The sequence below is a fragment of the Triticum urartu genome, chromosome 3A (assembly GCF_056163025.1).
Source record: "Triticum urartu cultivar PI428250 chromosome 3A, HENAU_Tu73, whole genome shotgun sequence".
NCBI lineage: Eukaryota > Viridiplantae > Streptophyta > Magnoliopsida > Poales > Poaceae > Triticum > Triticum urartu.
The window spans coordinates 47007661-47024296 of record NC_141875.1 but is presented as its reverse complement, the minus strand read 5'-3'; the positions used below and the strand labels follow the sequence as shown (position 1 = coordinate 47024296).

At 45.7% G+C, this 16636-nt stretch overlaps 1 protein-coding gene across 1 annotated transcript; it reads right to left on the bottom strand.

The window, feature by feature from the left end:
• Positions 1 to 5439: 5439 nt before the first annotated feature.
• On the bottom strand, positions 5440 to 10000 carry LOC125542672 (asparagine synthetase [glutamine-hydrolyzing]-like). Its single transcript, XM_048705805.2, has 11 exons — positions 9455 to 10000; positions 8205 to 8346; positions 7886 to 8076; positions 7607 to 7768; positions 7438 to 7518; positions 6798 to 7019; positions 6576 to 6710; positions 6363 to 6443; positions 6198 to 6284; positions 5960 to 6067; positions 5440 to 5856 (listed from the first exon to the last, which is right to left on the bottom strand). Exons 1-11 carry the CDS (start codon positions 9767 to 9769, stop codon positions 5635 to 5637), a joined length of 1746 nt encoding a protein of 581 aa, XP_048561762.1. The 5' UTR covers positions 9770 to 10000; the 3' UTR covers positions 5440 to 5634.
• Positions 10001 to 16636: the final 6636 nt, after the last annotated feature.

Genomic DNA, 16636 nt, shown 5'->3' with positions numbered 1-16636 from the left:
TGGGGGGGCGGGAAGAGCTGACGTCGACTGGATTCGGGAACCCGTTGTCGCGCACGCTCGTCGAGTGCTTGCCGGAGGTTCTCCAGTCGAGTGCGCTCGGCCAAGTTTGCCAGGTGCGCGTCTTCCAAGGCACGAGCCTCGGGGGTTTCTCCAACGATAGGAGTGTGCAGTGCATCCATGTTCCGGCGGCGAAGTTCTTCTCTCTGCAGCGACGTGAGAGGCTCGGGAAGATACTCCTCATGGGGATGCGACAGGCCGCCTCCACCCGCGCCTCCGTCGGTGCGGGTAAAACCAGGAGGACTGGGCGGTCCATCGACCATCAGAACCTCCGCCGTCGGATCGCTGCTGTCGCACTCGGATGCGGTCTCTGCGGAGCCAGTCGAACAGACCGTAGAGGGATACGTCGGGCTCGATCGCCGCGACTTGAGGGGTGGCCGACTGGTGTGCCACCGCGTGTCTCACCCACCGCTGAAGTCTCGACCGACCGGAGTGGTTGCGCCGGCGGGGAAACAGGGAGGGAGGACAACACAGGAGCCGACCGATAGGGGGTCGACGGTTGCCGCAGGAGAACGCCGCGGGCGCACGCGCTAAAGTGTGTTGCCCCGCGGACAGGGAGTGCGTCCACGTCGAGCGGGGCCTCCTGAAGCCACGCGGAGTCGTCGGTGATGAACGTGAGCGAGCCGAGACGGATCTCGTGGCCCTCCACCAAAACTCCGCCGAAAACCATGATGATTCGGGTCGGAAAAGATCGCAACTCCTCCAACAAAACGCTAAAACACCTGCCCCACGGTGGGCGCCAACTGTCGTGGTTCTAAGTCTGACAGTAGTGTAGGGGGGTAAGTATGGAGAGGCAAGATCTTAGCTATGGAGAAGTTGTAAGCACGCAAGGTTTACGAGTTCAGGCCCTTCTCGGAGGAAGTAATAGCCCTACGTCTCGGAGCCCGGAGGCGGTCGACTAGATTATGCAAGTATGAATTACAGAGGTGCGAACCCTTGTCTCGGAGGAGGGGGTGGCTTATATAGAGTGCGCCAGGACCCCGGCCAGCCCATGTTACAAAGGGTTCAATGTACATTAAGGCAGGGCGTTACTGGTAACGCTAGTAATAAAGTGCTATGATGACCATAAAAGCTACTTAATGACCGACCGTTAGCGTGCGGAGTGACTTTAGGTCTCCTGGCCGTCGAGTGGTTGGATCTTGGTCGAGCGATTGCTTCTTGGTCGAGTGTCTTCGAGTTTGTCGAGTGGAACACCTCCAAGTCGATTGAAAGGTGATTTCTTCTAGAGATATCCTTGGGTAGGGCAGTTAGGACAGATCCATGACCCTACCCTAGGTACATAGCTTCATCAGACACAACAATAGCAAATAGGAGAAGTTAAGAAAGATCTAAAACCAGGTGTGATGCTCCAATGAGTCTGTGTGTAACAAGAAAGAGAGGTCGGGGAAGAGAGAGAGGGAACAAAGGGGAGAGGGGGATTACATGTGTGTCAAGGATAGCCTGGCCTCGCCGGCGTGCGTCCCTCCTACTCCAGATCAGGAACCTGGGAGAAGGTGAGGAGAGGTGGCGACGAGGTGCGCGGCTGCTGCTCCCCTTCTCTTGTCGAGGCCCGACTAAGGACGCGCTGCGGCTGCTGCTCCTCTCCTCTTGCTAACGCGGGTGGTCCGTGGTGGACCTGGGCGAGGAGGAGGAGGCCCCGCCGCCGCCGGGGTTGTCCACCGCCATGGATTTCTCTCCGATGCAGCAGGGGTTTGGGGCGGCGATGCGGCGACAGCAGGAGCGAAGGCGGCGGCGACGACAGGAAGAGTAGGCGGGGAAGAGAAGAGGCAGGAGGGGGAGGAGAGTGCGGGAGCGGGCGATGGCTAGGGTTTGTCAACTGAGCGACTGAGTTTTATAGATATAGATGTGAAATTACTAAAATGCCCTTGGCGGGTCACGGAATCTACAGGCGGTGGCAGTGATTTAAAGGCGACGTGGAGGCAATGGTTGTGACTACGAGTTCTTCAGGGTTTATATGTTCAATGTAAACCTTGTTTATCAAGTTAAATCGTTAGTATATGACATAAGAAGACTATGTGCGCATGTTTTTCATTTTTCTGATTTTTATTTAATTTATTATGCTCATTTAAAATCTGGTCAAACATAGATTTAACTGCTCCAAACCCCTCCCAAACCCCGCTAACCCTAGCGCTGAACAAGGACCATTCATCTAACCCTAGCGGCAATCAAGGGTCGTCGATCTAACCCTTCTAGAAGGAATCTGCGGGGAGGAGGGGGCGATCCGCGAGATGCAATCTGATTGGCTGGGAGATTGTTTTTCTTAAACAAATACCGGGCGCGCTGGATGGACTGTTGGGCTGTCTCATTGTCTGGGTCTAAGACCGCAGTAAATTGCCCGTCTCAGCCTTTCCAGGCCTGCATGCATGGGAAGGGCGGCGATGTGGGTTTGCATGCGCGGGAGGCGGACGTGCATGCATGCGAGCGAGGCGCGCTAGGCTAGCGAGGCGAACGAGGCAAGCTAGGCTAGCGAGGCGAGCTAGGTGGCTATGCACATATTGATTCAGAGTTAGGACATTACGGCAGTGGTTCAGATTACGGCTGCGAGTCAGATGCATGGGCCTGGTCAAAGAGCTTCGCTATGTAGTGATTCAGATGCACGCACGCGCCCCATGCATCGTTTTCGTGCAAAAATTAAAGGGTGCAAAACGTAACGGATACACACACGCACCGTTCTCATCCTTTCTCTCTTCCTCTCCCACCCACAGGCCTATAAATGGGGTGCCTCTCTTCCTCTCCCACCCACAAGTCAGATCAGATCCATTCTCTCCAATTTCAAACACCCAAGCAAACGAGCCCTCTCCAAGCGACCAAGTGAAGATGCAGTTCAACGGGCCGACCTTCAACCGTCCGCCTGTCATGTCGGAGCTGCGCTACCCACCGTGCGTGCTCGTGGAGAGGGAGCTTCGTGTGTGGGCGATTTCAAGGTGGAGGGGTTCCGTTGAACTCACCCGCGCCTTCCTCGGAGCCGGCTATGCCCACCTCCCACGGGGCTCGCCTAGGATGTTCACCATCAACGAGATTCGTGACCGCGGTGGCATCCTCCTAATGCTCACGGTCACCTTCACCAACCCGTTTGACGCGCGTAAGCTCCTCAGCTAAGTCTTTTGGTGCGGCTGCGAGCCCATCTTCTTCACCATGTACAACATCTACGCAAACTACGAGAGCATCTTCCCCACTTCAGGATAGATGCACTCCCTTCCCTACGACGAGGAGGAGGAGGTGTGAAGTTGAAGACGGTGTTGAAGGGGCACACGGCCAAGGTGGAAGAAGGAGGTCAAGATGAAAATGTTCCAAGTCCGGAGTCAAGCTCGTCATGTTTCGTTTTTATTTTGTTGCTTTTCTATGTCGTATCGTGCCGTGTTATGTTTCGTCATGTGTCCGTGAACTTATTATTATTGCCTAATGTAAAGGTACATTTTTGCATCTTATCTAAGTTATTAGGATTTATTATGTGTGTTAAAAAATATCGGTGCCCAAACATATCATTTCTTCCCTAAACCAAGTTATAGAGTTCGAGAACTTGTGGTTTCATTAATGAAAATCGGAGGGGGTGAGAAGCCCTCTCTTTCATTCAAAAAAAACCAAGTCATGAACTAACATGCAAATTTATTCCCTTTAAATCCTAAACCAAATGCCACTCTAACCCTAAACCAAGTGCCACTCTAACCAAAATCATGTGGCAGTGCAAACATACGTTTTTAACCTTCCAAAATTTCAGTGCAAAACAAAGGAAAATCATTCTCACGCGTGTGCAAACATTCACGGTCTCACTATGTATACCTTCCTTCCCTACCTATGTCAAAGTCTTTCCGTCTGTCCTGGCGGTTACCAGCGCAGCCCTAAACGCCACAAAACCACGCGGTCTTGTGTTTGAGTCCCTAGTCGCACCAATTTTTTGTGCATTTTCCACCCTTCATTTTTTAAACAAATTATTTTTCTCTGCATGTAATGCCCTTAAAAAATATTCATTTCTTTTGGCACCAGGTGTAAACCTCTACTAGAGCTGAGGCACATTTTCTATGACATTTTAGTCTTTGATTTAAATCACGGTGTATTTGAATTAGAATAATTAAATTGCTATTAAATATTTAACAGCTCAAAAAAATTCTAACCTTAGTTGTTTACCTCTGGAATAATTCAATTAGCTTTCTCAAAAAGTTTCAGCATTATAATTTACTGCCTAAATTAAATCAGAACAGAAAATAGAAAAATTAGTCTAGCCTGCACTTGACTCTACGCTCTGAATTTAGCCCACAGAGAAACTTTCTTTTTGACAGAAAGACAGAGCAGAAAGCTGCATTTCATTGATAAAAAGTTTCTGAATTCCTTATTTCTTCTCTTTTTTCTCAACATATTTAAATGTTGGTCATTTCTTTTTTTTCAATATTTAAGCAACTTTGATCAACATTTAAACTAGGTGAATTTCTCATACAATTTCAAGCTTACAAATTCCTTCATAATTTATGTCTTTTCATACATTTTCAACATTACAATCAGTGTAATTATCATACTTACAAATGCCCAAAAATAATTGCAAATGGGTATTGATAATGTTTGATCTTCAAGCTTCCTAACCTTCTTCTTCAACATCCTAAGCTCAACAGTTAGCTCTCTGTCAGTGTGTGCTTCGCCCTCCATCACTTTTTCCGGAGCTCGTGCTGCGGCCATTGCCGTTCGTGACAGCATGCACAACCATTCTTCATGCTCTTCTTGCAATTCATTCATCAGAATCTTGGGCAGAGCATCGACTCAAAGAAAGAAGCATGTCACATGCATGAACACCAAACATATCAATCCATTGCTCAAAGATTCCGACCACGAAAATGATGCAATTGCCCCAATTCTTACCCCATTCTTGCTGCACATGTAGAACGGACGATTCTGATTCCTCGATGTGTGAGAAACCCTCCGAACAACGCCCGCCTAGCACCGCGAACAGACGAAGACAGGCATGTCCACACGCGCCCGACTCTGCATCCGCGAGGTGGCGCGGGAGTATGAGGAAGACATGAAGCTCAGAGCCGAAGGGGATCTCAATGCCGCCGCACTCTCCACGGCTAGCTTCCCATCGTCGTGCTCTCTTTCTCCGTAGTTACCGCCGTGCTCTCTGTCGTGGTGTGTCGCCCGTTTATATAGCACACCCGCAATGACTCTCTACTCAACGGCTCTTTACTGGGACCCATAAGCCACGCGTGCAACGGTCTAAAACGGTCTAAATAGAATTGGCTGTCTTTGCCGCCTGATCCCATCTCTAAGGGCCAGGTCAAAAGGTTGACCTGACGGAGACGACAGATTTCACAGAATGAGTCAGATGCACACGCACTAAAGGCAAAACTGAGCACAATTCGTATCTAAGGACAAAACTGAGCACACAGACACCACTAAAGGCAAAAGGATAATTAACCCTTTAATTAAATAGCAAAACATAGGCCCGTCTTATTACAACGCTGACAAGAACATATGCATCTTATTCTCTCTCTTTTTGAAAAGGAGTATGCCCGGCCTCTACATGAAGAGATGCACACAACCGTTCTTATTTGCCTTTAGTAGGACACGATATGATACATGTACCATTCATCAAGTCTCAATGGCAACACCAGGTACCACGGTGTTCATCACCCCAGGCTTGTTGCTACCTCCCACAGCGACCGTGTCCTGCTCGTAGGCTGAGAGATGGACTCCAAGCGCTGCTCTCCCAGAGGGGTCCAGGTTCCCAGACCACTGGGCATCCCACTCTATAGCCTTGGCTGTGCTGCACGCCACGCTTGGCCCGCCTGGCACCGTGAGGATCGCCGAGCTCTGAAACAAGATCAAGCAACCAACATTGCTTCCATTAACATTACTACAATGGTATTGAACTATTCATGTTGTTCTTCAACCTGTTCTATTTAGTCACTCTCACCTGGGGGAAGTACCTCTCGAAGATCATCCTGTAATAGTAGGCCTCTTTAGTTGTTGGGGTGTTGTGTGGGTAGATGAACTTTGCATTGGACATCATCTTATCACTCACCTGCATTCAGTGATTTCATTTCATATAGGTCAGATATTGTGGTCACATCTTTCTATCAGGGAATGTATTAGTTTTGTCAAAACAAACATCATAAAGAATTCTTTAAAATAAAAAAAAATTGTTCATTTACATTTGAGGCTGCATGATCCTTCAGGCCATCAATCCAGCTATACCCAACACCATCACTAAACTGCTCCTTCTGCCTGTACAGAATATGCTACATGTATAAAAAAAAGAACCTGTTAATAACTCCACTACTCCAGCTGGATCTGACTGAAGTGTATAAAAATGTTACCTTCGGCAGGAAGGGTCGCTCCTCATCATCGAACGCTTTCCTCAGTATCCATTTCTCAATTCTTCCAAGATCAGGCCGGATCTGTGTGATTAAAAGTTAGAAAACAATGCAGTCCATTCTTTTCAACTTCCCATTCGTTTGAAATGTTTTTTCGACGTGTATTCTTTTGAAATGTTTTGGGCTTTCCCCGTGAAATATATATTTTGTGCTTACCATCTTCCATTCGGGATCTATGCTCATAGCCTCATTGATGAACTCCTTGTCCAAGAATGGCACACGAACCTCAAGGCCCCATGCAGATGTTGCTTTGTTGGCTCTCAAGCAATCGTACTGATGGAGAGCTTTTATCTGCAGAACAATTTATGTCAGAGCACAGTGCTATTATGGATAAGTCCTATTCTTTCTGTTCCTCTGAAATGTTTGTATTTTAAATACCTTCCGACATGTTTCCTGGTGGAACTCCTCCTTGTTAGGGGCCTTGTGGAAATACAAGTACCCTCCGAAGATCTCATCGGCACCCTCACCAGAGATGACCATCTTGACTCCAAGCGCCTTGATCTTGCGTGACATCTGGAACATCAGTGTGCTTGCCCTGATCGTCGTCACATCATATGTTTCAATGTGGTATATCACATCTTCAATTGCATCGATGCCATCCTATAGCAATTTATGCAATTAACATTACTGGTTGCGTATTGTGATCAACAAATAAGCTACGATCGTTATGCCTCTTAGAGCGTGTTTGGTTCAGGGGAATTAGAGATGGGGAATGAAAGTTGAGGGGTAAGGAGATTAAAAATCCACTGTTTGATTAGAGGGAATGGGAGTTTAAGTGGGAAGGAGACTGGGAGTTAAGGAAGCCAATTTCCATCAATTTCTTTTCAGGGGTACCCTGTTAATTCGTGAGCAGAGTTCTATCTCACGCCAATTCCCATCATATGCCAAACAAGGGAAACAAGGGAATGGGAGTAAAAATCTATTTCTCATACCTAATCCCTTCATAAACATCCTTGTGCAAACTCCCATTTCCTTGCCCAAGTGTTTACCAAACAGGCTGTCAGTAGTAATATCGTACCTGAACTGTGAAGTTGAACTCGTGGTGCACGGTACCCAGGTGATCCGCGACCTCCTTTGCAGCCTTGAGATCTGGTGATCCCTACAATATAAATTAAGATAACATGGATGCAAGTCCTATTTCTTTGAAACTTCAATAAACATGCACATGTTCCCTTTCAGTTTCAGACCTCAAGCCCCACACAGAAGGAGTGGAGCCTAGTTCCCCAGCGCTTTGCAGCCTTCGTCCCAGCGAAATGACGGGCTGCGACAGCAGCCACCAGTGATGAGTCGAGACCACCGGAGAGGAGGACGCCAAATGGAACATCTGTCATGAGCCTCTTGATAACAGCCTGAATGCAGAAGATGCAGTTAGAAGAATCATGGCGATGACTCCTTAATTTGGTTACATATCTGTTTTCAAAGATACTAGCACATAATGGTTAGTTGAGGTGCGTATAGTTTGTGACCTTTTCAAATGCCGATCTGAGACGCAGTGGGTCATAGGGAACCGAGGGGATGACCTCAGAGAACCAAGGAGGGTTATACCATCTCTTGAAGGACTTCTCTTTGCTGGAGTAAAGATTACCAGGCGGGAAGATCTCGAAGTGCTCACAATCATCGTTTAGTCCTTTCATCTCCGAAGATATCCACACTGAACCTGACAATTTTCCACAGTGTGCATGTTGTTGATAATGACAACCACTACTTCACAAGGTGTATATTAACACAGAGCAAATGATAGTTTTGTTTCATGAAAAGATTCCTGAAGCACTTTTGATACTATACCATCAATTCCCCAGCCAATGTAGAGAGGCGTGACACCAATGGCATCACGAGCAGCAATGAAGCTGTTATCTCGTGCGTCAAGTAACACGAAGGAGAAAACACCATCCAACATGTCAATGAAGCTTTCTCCGTATTCCTCATACTATATATCAAAAGGGAGAAAATAGTCAGGTCATGCTAAACAAAAAGAATGCCACTAAGAGCTGTACATTTCTCCACCTTTCCAAAGTTCTACTTTCTTTTTAATCATGCAAGAATCTAAAAATGGAGTTCTGGCTCTGGTGTGCACGCACTCACATGATTAGAGAAATCAGGAAAAATAGCAAAAAAATGATTTTTTTTTTAAACAAACCTGGTCGAGTGTCCTACCCACCGAGAAATCACACCCGTGGTCAGGGGTGGACCAAAACCTCGTAGCTCGCAAGCATAATGAACGCTCAGTAGCTCGGGTCATTAAACTCGTAGCTCATGGCCAATCACGCTAGTTTCAGCTCGTTAAACTTAATGAGCTTAATGAGGAGTTAACGAATTTCACGAGCAGCTCAGCTCGTTAATACAACACAACACATATTCTTAAGTTAAGCGGCAACATTTCATGGCACACCAACCCATCAACTCTATCTAATTGACCCAACTCAACCCATAGGAGACATGAACTAGTGTACCTCCTCATGTGTGGTCACTTTCTTCTTGCATAAAAAACACAGAGTAACTGGAGCAAAAGGGGTGATGCATGTCAAGTACTTACGGCCGAGCCGATTATAGTTTTCTTGTCGTTAAGCTTAACGAGCCGAGCATTTTCAAACCATTTTAGAGCACCTGTTTTTTTTTTCATTTTATCCCGGTACACAATGGATGTTATTTTTTCATGAAAGTCCACGGTGGATATATATAGAACACCGGATCATATTTGTTTAAAAAATTCAGAATTGTTTAATTCTCTGATATATTTTAAAATTTTAATTGTCATTCAGGTGCAGGTGGAACCATGTCCACCTATGTATATTCGCCAAGATCTTCCTTTTATTAAAATTTCAATCAACAAATTAGGGATATAATGGTCTAGCACTTAACTTTAATTTCGCTGATTACTATATGAAATTAACCTCAAATTAGGATGTATAGAGATTATCTGGATCATCTTTTTTTTTGTATGCTAGAAGCTACGGATTGACCAAACTTATTGTTTCATACGATTGAATTTATATATCAAGTAGAAGAAGAAGGCTGGTGTGTGTTGGGTGACTGACCAGATGGGCGATGACCTCGCAGTCACTGCCGGTCCGGAACCTGTGTCCGGAGAGCCGTGCCCGAAGCTCCTCATGGTTGTAGACCTCCCCGTTGACGGCAACGGCGATGGACTTGTCCTCGTTGTAGAGCGGCTGGTCGCCGGAGGCCGGGTCGATGATGGCGAGGCGCTGGTGGCAGAGGTAGTTGTCGGCGACCTGGTGCAGGCCGCTCCAGTCCGGGCCCCGGTGCTTGAGCCTGCGCGAGAGCTCTAGCACGTGGACCCTCTTCCCCTGCGACTCGTCGCCGCACCCCAGCACCGCTAGTATGCCGCACATGCTCCGCTCTCCTCGGTTATGCTGCTCCTCTGGATCGTCGTCGATCGTCCTCTACAGCCAGCAGCGAGCTAGTCGATCTGAATTGTGTTTCTGTATGGAGGTGTGCAGGAATGGCTTGGCTCTACTTGTAGGTAGATAGATGCCTGGCCGGAGATGGCGGAGAGCAGGGCTACACGTCGTCCATGCACGGCCTCGTCGGATTCTCTCGCGGCCACCGCACCACATAAGACCATGGGTTCGTTTGTCCACTTCTGCCATCATCCATCGGCACCTTGCATGCATGCGTTTCTGCCTGTTACATGTCCGTGCATGGAGTCCACGTGTTTCTCTTCTCGAATCACCCATTAGCAGCTAGCAGTATCGAGTCAATCCTCGCCGCTTTTTTTTTCTTTTTATCAGGCTCCGGTTTAAAATTACAGTTTGTTTAACTCATATCTAGATATTTTTTAAGGATGTCACCTCTAAGCTTTCACAAATATATAATACAGCATAAAAAAAATTAAAAAAAATTGACCACAAACAGATTGAACATCAGTTTAGATGTGACATAATTATGTCATATCTAGATGTGTCCTAAACAGACCGTAGATGTAACATAACTATGTCACATCTAAATATGTTCTAAACAGACCCTTAAAATTAACTAGATACTCTCAAAATTAAAGTATGTGAGAATAGTACCGCATTATATTCACTCTAAAAATAAATGAAGGGTGAAGCAAATAAATCTGTAGTTAGATGGTTGGGTGAACGTAGCGATGAAGCATCATTGAGCCGCATGCATGATTTTGGGTACCGTCCGAGAAATTCGGATACCGGGCGTTTCTCGCCGCCCCAAGAGAAACACGCATGAAGAGTAAAAACACAATTTAAAATAAAAATATACTCAAAGTATAGGTAAATATAGTGGTATCTCAGCATGACTATTGCACTTGGCTTTGGCCTAGTGGTAGCCTTCTGACTCACCCTTCAGGAGGTTGCATGTTTAATCTCCATTCTTCCACTTTTTTTGGTATCATTTTTGAAAATACATTACTTCAAAAAAGAATGCTCATAAGATTCAAACTCTCGACCGGGTCGCATAAAAGCACGCAGAAGACGCTTCACTGCGCTACTAGCTCTTATTTGAAAGAATTTAAATTCAAAATTTAGTTATAATTTCATTCAAAAAATGTTCAGTATTTCTCGATAACTATGGTAACCGAGAATCTTGCCCCTCATGAGAAAATTTGTCCAATCGGAATCTACAACCTTGGCTGCATGTGTTGTGATGTAGCACCATCAGGCCGCGGGGGCGTTGCGATGAAGCATCCCCAAGCTACAATGGCGGGGCTGTTGTGATCGAGAGCAGCGGCGAACCTACGTGTAAGTTGTGGGGTCAGCCGACACCATAACTTTTTCTGGAAAACAGCCTAAAATTATTGTTCATCATGGAGAAAAAAATCAAAAAAAAAAATTCATTGACCCCACAGATTCTTGAGGCTGGCACGGCCACTGATCGAGAGCCGGCGACGATGCATTGTCGAGGCGGGTGGGGGCACTCGCCCTCCATGAGAAAATGTGTCCATTCGGAATCTAAAACCTTGGCCACATGTTTTTTTTTGAAACAAGCCCTTGGCCACATGTGTTGTGATGTAGCATCATCAGGCCGCGGGGGTGTGCGATGAAGCATCCCAAGCTACAATGGCAGGGCTGTTGCGATCGAGAGCCGGCGACGATGCATTCTCGAGGCGGGTGGGGGCTCTCGCCCCCATGAGAAAATTTGTCCATTCGAAATCCAAAACCTTAGCCACATGTGCTGTGATGTAGCATCATCAGACTACGGGGGTGTTGCGATGAAGCATCCCAAGCTACAATGGCGGGGGTGTTGCGATGAAGCATCCCAAGCTACAATGGCGGGGCTGTTGCGATCGAGAGCCGGCGACGATGCATTGTCGAGGCGGGCGGGGGCTGCTGCGAGCACTGCCAGCCATGGATGGAAGGAGAAGATCCCTACATCGCCCTAATGGATACAGAACGAGGAGAAGTATGCGAGAGGAGGAAGATGCGCCATGTAGCTGCGAGCTTCTGACTGAATGGCCATGCTCGCCTGGTCAGACGGCTGATCTTTCCCTAAGATCAGCCGGCTTTCGCCTAGCAATCGCCCGGAGATTACTCGTTGTGCGTGAGGAGAAAAAAATTGTTTTCACCGCCAGAAATTAGATGAGTTTTTTTCTGAGTTAATTGAGTAGCCTATTTGAGAAAATGCCACACCTTTCCTAAAACTTTGATCTTATAGCATACCTTTCTTTTTATTAGATTAAATAGCACACCTTTGATTGATAGCTAGACAAAATATTACTACTTCTTTCACGTCCAGGCCATATCTTATATTTGTTAGGACTACATTGCCCTCAGATCGTTGCCTAGTCATATGAAACGACACAGAACAAAACAGAGAGCAAAACACAACGCCAGCGCCTTGCCGTTCCTCCTGCCCTGAGCCACATGATTTCTGGTCCAGGGCCTTGCCGTGCTTACTTCCCGCCGCGCCGCCGCCTCCCCATGATTCATCCCGTCGTCCCCTCGTCCTGCTTCTTGTCCTACCGGACATATGAACATGTACATTCTGCTGCCTCGCCCGATAGATCTGACATATGTACTCGGAAACACTAGACCATGGACATTATCATGGAGGAGCGCTAGTGGGCAAGCTTCAAGTGTACGAGTATAACCTATTGTTCACGGTGAAAATGCTGTCGAAAATTTGATTGTATCCATATCAACAAAACTATACGTCAACACATGTTACGTCCATCCAATCTGAATTTTGATACAGCCATATAAAGAAGCATCCATATCTTCTTGTAATAGTTGCTACAGCCATCAACACGTAAGACAGTTGTTAGTGTGTGTCATTAGTATTTGAGCCATATGCTAACAAAGCTAGCAACGAGCAGCTACAGCAGGAGGAACGGCGAGGTGCTGGTGCGGGGAAGGAGGCACTGCCAGGCAGCGGCTCGCCGGGGAGGACGCACGGCGAAGCGGCAGCGTCAGAAGGACACACGTCGAGGCGGTGGAGCACTGCTTTGTCTCTTTGTCTCCTTGGTTTCATATGGCCACTAAACGATCCGAGGGCAGATTCGTCCTAACCAATATGATATATGGGCCTGGACGTGGAAAAAGAGAGGAAAAACTAATTTGTTCTAGTTTGTCCAGCTATCAATCAAAGATGTGCTATTTAATCCAATTAAAAGAAAGATGTGCTATAGGATCAAAGTCTCAGAAAAGGTGTGGCATTTTCTTAAATTGCCCTTACGCTCCAGATGAAACGAAGAAAAACGCTCGTCCGGAAAAAAGAGACCAAGCGCCCGACGACTAACTCGGGATCAATGCAAAACGCCGTTATCATTGATCGGAATCTTGTGGCGATCCAATCTCTTCCTTTCCTTAATACTCCAAGTATATCTGTAGATCAATTGTGCGTGTTCCAATTGCGAGGAAAAGAAGCATAAAATCAATTTCCTGTCCGATTGGCCGTCGGGCGATCTTAATCTCCACGTCCGGCGGCGGAGGCAGCAGGCGCCCGCAACGGTATGACAGAGGCCGCGGCGGCGATGCTACCTAACGACGTCGTCTTCGACATCCTCTCTAGGACGCCCGTGAGGTCCGTCTGCCGGTTCCGGTGCGTGTCGAAGAGCTGGCGAGCCCTAATTACTTCAGACCCGGCCTTCCACGCCGCGCACAGGTCCCGCCACACCGACCCGTTCCTCGTCGACACCGGAAACTTCCGAGGAGAGAAACCTGGCATACGGATTCGGGAATTGTGGGAGAGCAGGACGGTATCAGCCCACATAACAGAGCTTAAGGCTGCCCGTAATGGGAGTATCATAGGTAGTATCATGCATGCCAACTAAGCAATTTTGATGAAGTGGCATAGAATTAAATGAAGAAAGAGAGGCTTGAGTATCATATCATGATACCGTATCATATTAAATGATGTGCTACTTTATGTCATGCATGGCAATAAATGTAGTTATCTATGATACCAACATATGATACTATGCATTAAGGATGTAATATCATAGACTAATATCATATGCATGATACTAGTATATGATACTCCGCATTACAACCAGCCTAACGGTGCCCTTTGCTTCCTTCAACGAGATCATCATGACATGCGGGAATTTCACGACGATTTATGCACCAACATATGGATCCTGGACGATTCTTATAAGAGTAGCTGGACCAAGGCATTCAAGATCCCAATGAGTGGGGGTCTATACGGGTGTTATCATACACCGTTGAGGGTGATGAATGATGGTGAAGGGTTGCTGCTACAACATGATGATGATACCACGCCATGGTTGTCATGGCTACAAGTTTACGATGTTCGTACCAAGACATGCACGTACTTTCCAGGAGCGCTAGCCAGCAACATTGGTCTCTGCAAATTGCACTTAGAGCATTTTGTGGAAAAAAGTAAAATAGGTAATGGTGGGAAATCCACAGTCCATGCATTTCATCAAGATTAATGCAGTCTAACACAGTATTAAACATGTAAATTGATTACCGCTCTTATACCCACTGAATACAATTGACAAGCACTGACAAGACATACAAATACAGAAGTGGTCCCCATCAGTGTGCAGCTTTTTGCAGGCAAGACAGTCGGTGTGCAGCGCTACATGCATTCTAAAGTACTCTCTCTTTCCTCCCATGTCAAACACAGTTTGATGGCATGCGCTTGATGATGTGGATGATTTGCATGTGCATTTAAATGGAAGGTTACATGTGTATGACATATATGATGAAATGGATAGGCTGTATGTTAAGATAAATAAAATAATGGGGATAAACTTCTTAAGTATATAGGATGCGTGCAAAGACATGCATGTAGGCATGCCATCAGTAAAGATTCATCTGTTTTTGAAATTTTAAAAAGTTTTATCTATCAAAGCATTCTCTCGACTGATCATTTGCTTTCACCATTGGCTTTCTGATGCGAGATCTTCAAGACTAGATCTCACGTTGACATGTTCAGCAAACTTTGTGTCAATAATTGCTAGTTTATTGTCACTTGGTTCTTAGATTAAATTAATTTAATTGTCAGATTGTTGAACGACAATATATACCACCACAATACTTGCTTCATTGTACTTGTGTGGGTTGATGCAACTTTTTCCCTATTGTTAACACTTGAATGTTCACTATTTAGCCACGGGCGACAAAAGAAATTCACCGAAACACCCTCATCAAGATAAACTCGTCGGTGGATAAACCATTTTGAAAATATGAATCTAGAAATTAATGGGAGATGATGTCAGCATGAGGTGGGAGATTGAATGTGCTCTCCCTTGTATAAGAAAAAATTCCCACTCGAATACGGCAGCATCAGAACACCAAGGTGCTCATGTATACATCTTAGATTTTTCCCAATATTCGTACATTTTTTCTTGGGCTTTAGAACGGGTTATTTGTATGTTGTGTTAATATATACGATTTTGCCATTTGTAAATTGCCATATTTCTTTCATGACATTTTCCTTGTATTTAGTCTATGTATTCGAGGCTAATTGGTTCATATCAAAGTTTGGTATTGCCAATATTTGGCAAGCCAACATTTGGCAAAATCAAAAATCGCCAAAAATCTTTTAGAAAGGTGGGCAAGAACCAATTGGTAGCCAACCAATTGATAGCCAAGTTTTTAACTTGCCAATAATTGGCATGTCAATTATTGGCACCAAACCAGTTAGGCTCTTCCTTTTGTGTTTTGTCAGTCATTTTTTGTGTGTGTTGTCCTCGTGTGCGAGCATAAGGGTGAGGGCATGCTGGGGTCCGTGTGTGCGTGCACATGCTGAAGTGTGCACTACTATGTGGGTTATGAGTGTCTTAGTGTGTGTGTGGGTACCCAGGATTGCGTGTTTATATATGAGCGTGTGCGTGTGGATGTGCGCATGGGAGAGAGAGAGAATGAAGATGATACCATTGTTATGAAATGTAATTCATTGTGTTAACTTTCCTAAATGACTTTTGTTAGAACATAGTATATCAGATGTAATTCGTCGTATTAATTTTCCTAAATGACCATTTGTTAGAACATAATTACCATGCTAGCCTCTCGAAACACTTATGTGCATCTTAGGCCTTTGGGAAATCATGCCAGTTATATTAGCATCTCTGATATCTTATTGATGCCTATGAGAGGATGTGGTGCCAATTACATTGGCATTTACGGAGTTGTGACATTCACAATGGCACGTCATATACACATCGTTATTTCATATCGTCAATGGGGCTGAACAAGTCAATGATGTGGTAGCGGTATGGCAATTGAAGGGCAAATCCTATTCTGCGCCGATAGCGGATAATAGGACACGAAATCACACAGGGCGAGCCGGCGAGCTATGATGAGCGTTTCGGTGATTTTCCTTCACTACGGACAAGGCACCATCTTGCACCGGCTTTCAACAGGTGATCCTGGTTTTCTCTTGGCTTTTTCATTATCTCTTCTTTCTTATTATTTTTTTACCTTTATTGTTTTTTCCTCTTTGTTTTTATTTTTTTTGTTTCTCACGTTTTATTCTTTTAGTTCTTTCTAACACATGAATAAATGCATGAACATTGAACACCTGAACATTTCCCAAATGTAGGAACTTAATTATAAACGCGCTCGCGCCCACACACACACACACACCACATTTCACAATTTTAAATGATTTTTGTAGTATTATTATCTTTTTTTTAGAAAGCATAGTATTTTTATGTACTAAACAAAAAGTATCTCAGATACTAGGATGCGCTCGTCACGGTTCCATATATGCACGCTTCAGGTGATTTGCCTCACATCCTACGCGAAAATACGGGAACTCCTGTTCGGCGCCCT

What these genes read in the sequence shown, in the direction of transcription:
- LOC125542672 (XM_048705805.2), bottom strand. Translation starts at nt 9,769, where the DNA reads ATGTGCGGCATACTAGCGGTGCTGGGGTGCGGCGACGAGTCGCAGGGG. An exon ending in ACCAGGAAACATGTCGGAAG is followed by an intron (nt 6,711 to 6,797) that starts GTATTTAAAATA and finishes ATTGTTCTGCAG; the next exon opens with ATAAAAGCTCTCCATCAGTA. An exon ending in TCGAGAGGTACTTCCCCCAG is followed by an intron (nt 5,857 to 5,959) that starts GTGAGAGTGACT and finishes ATCTTGTTTCAG; the next exon opens with AGCTCGGCGATCCTCACGGT.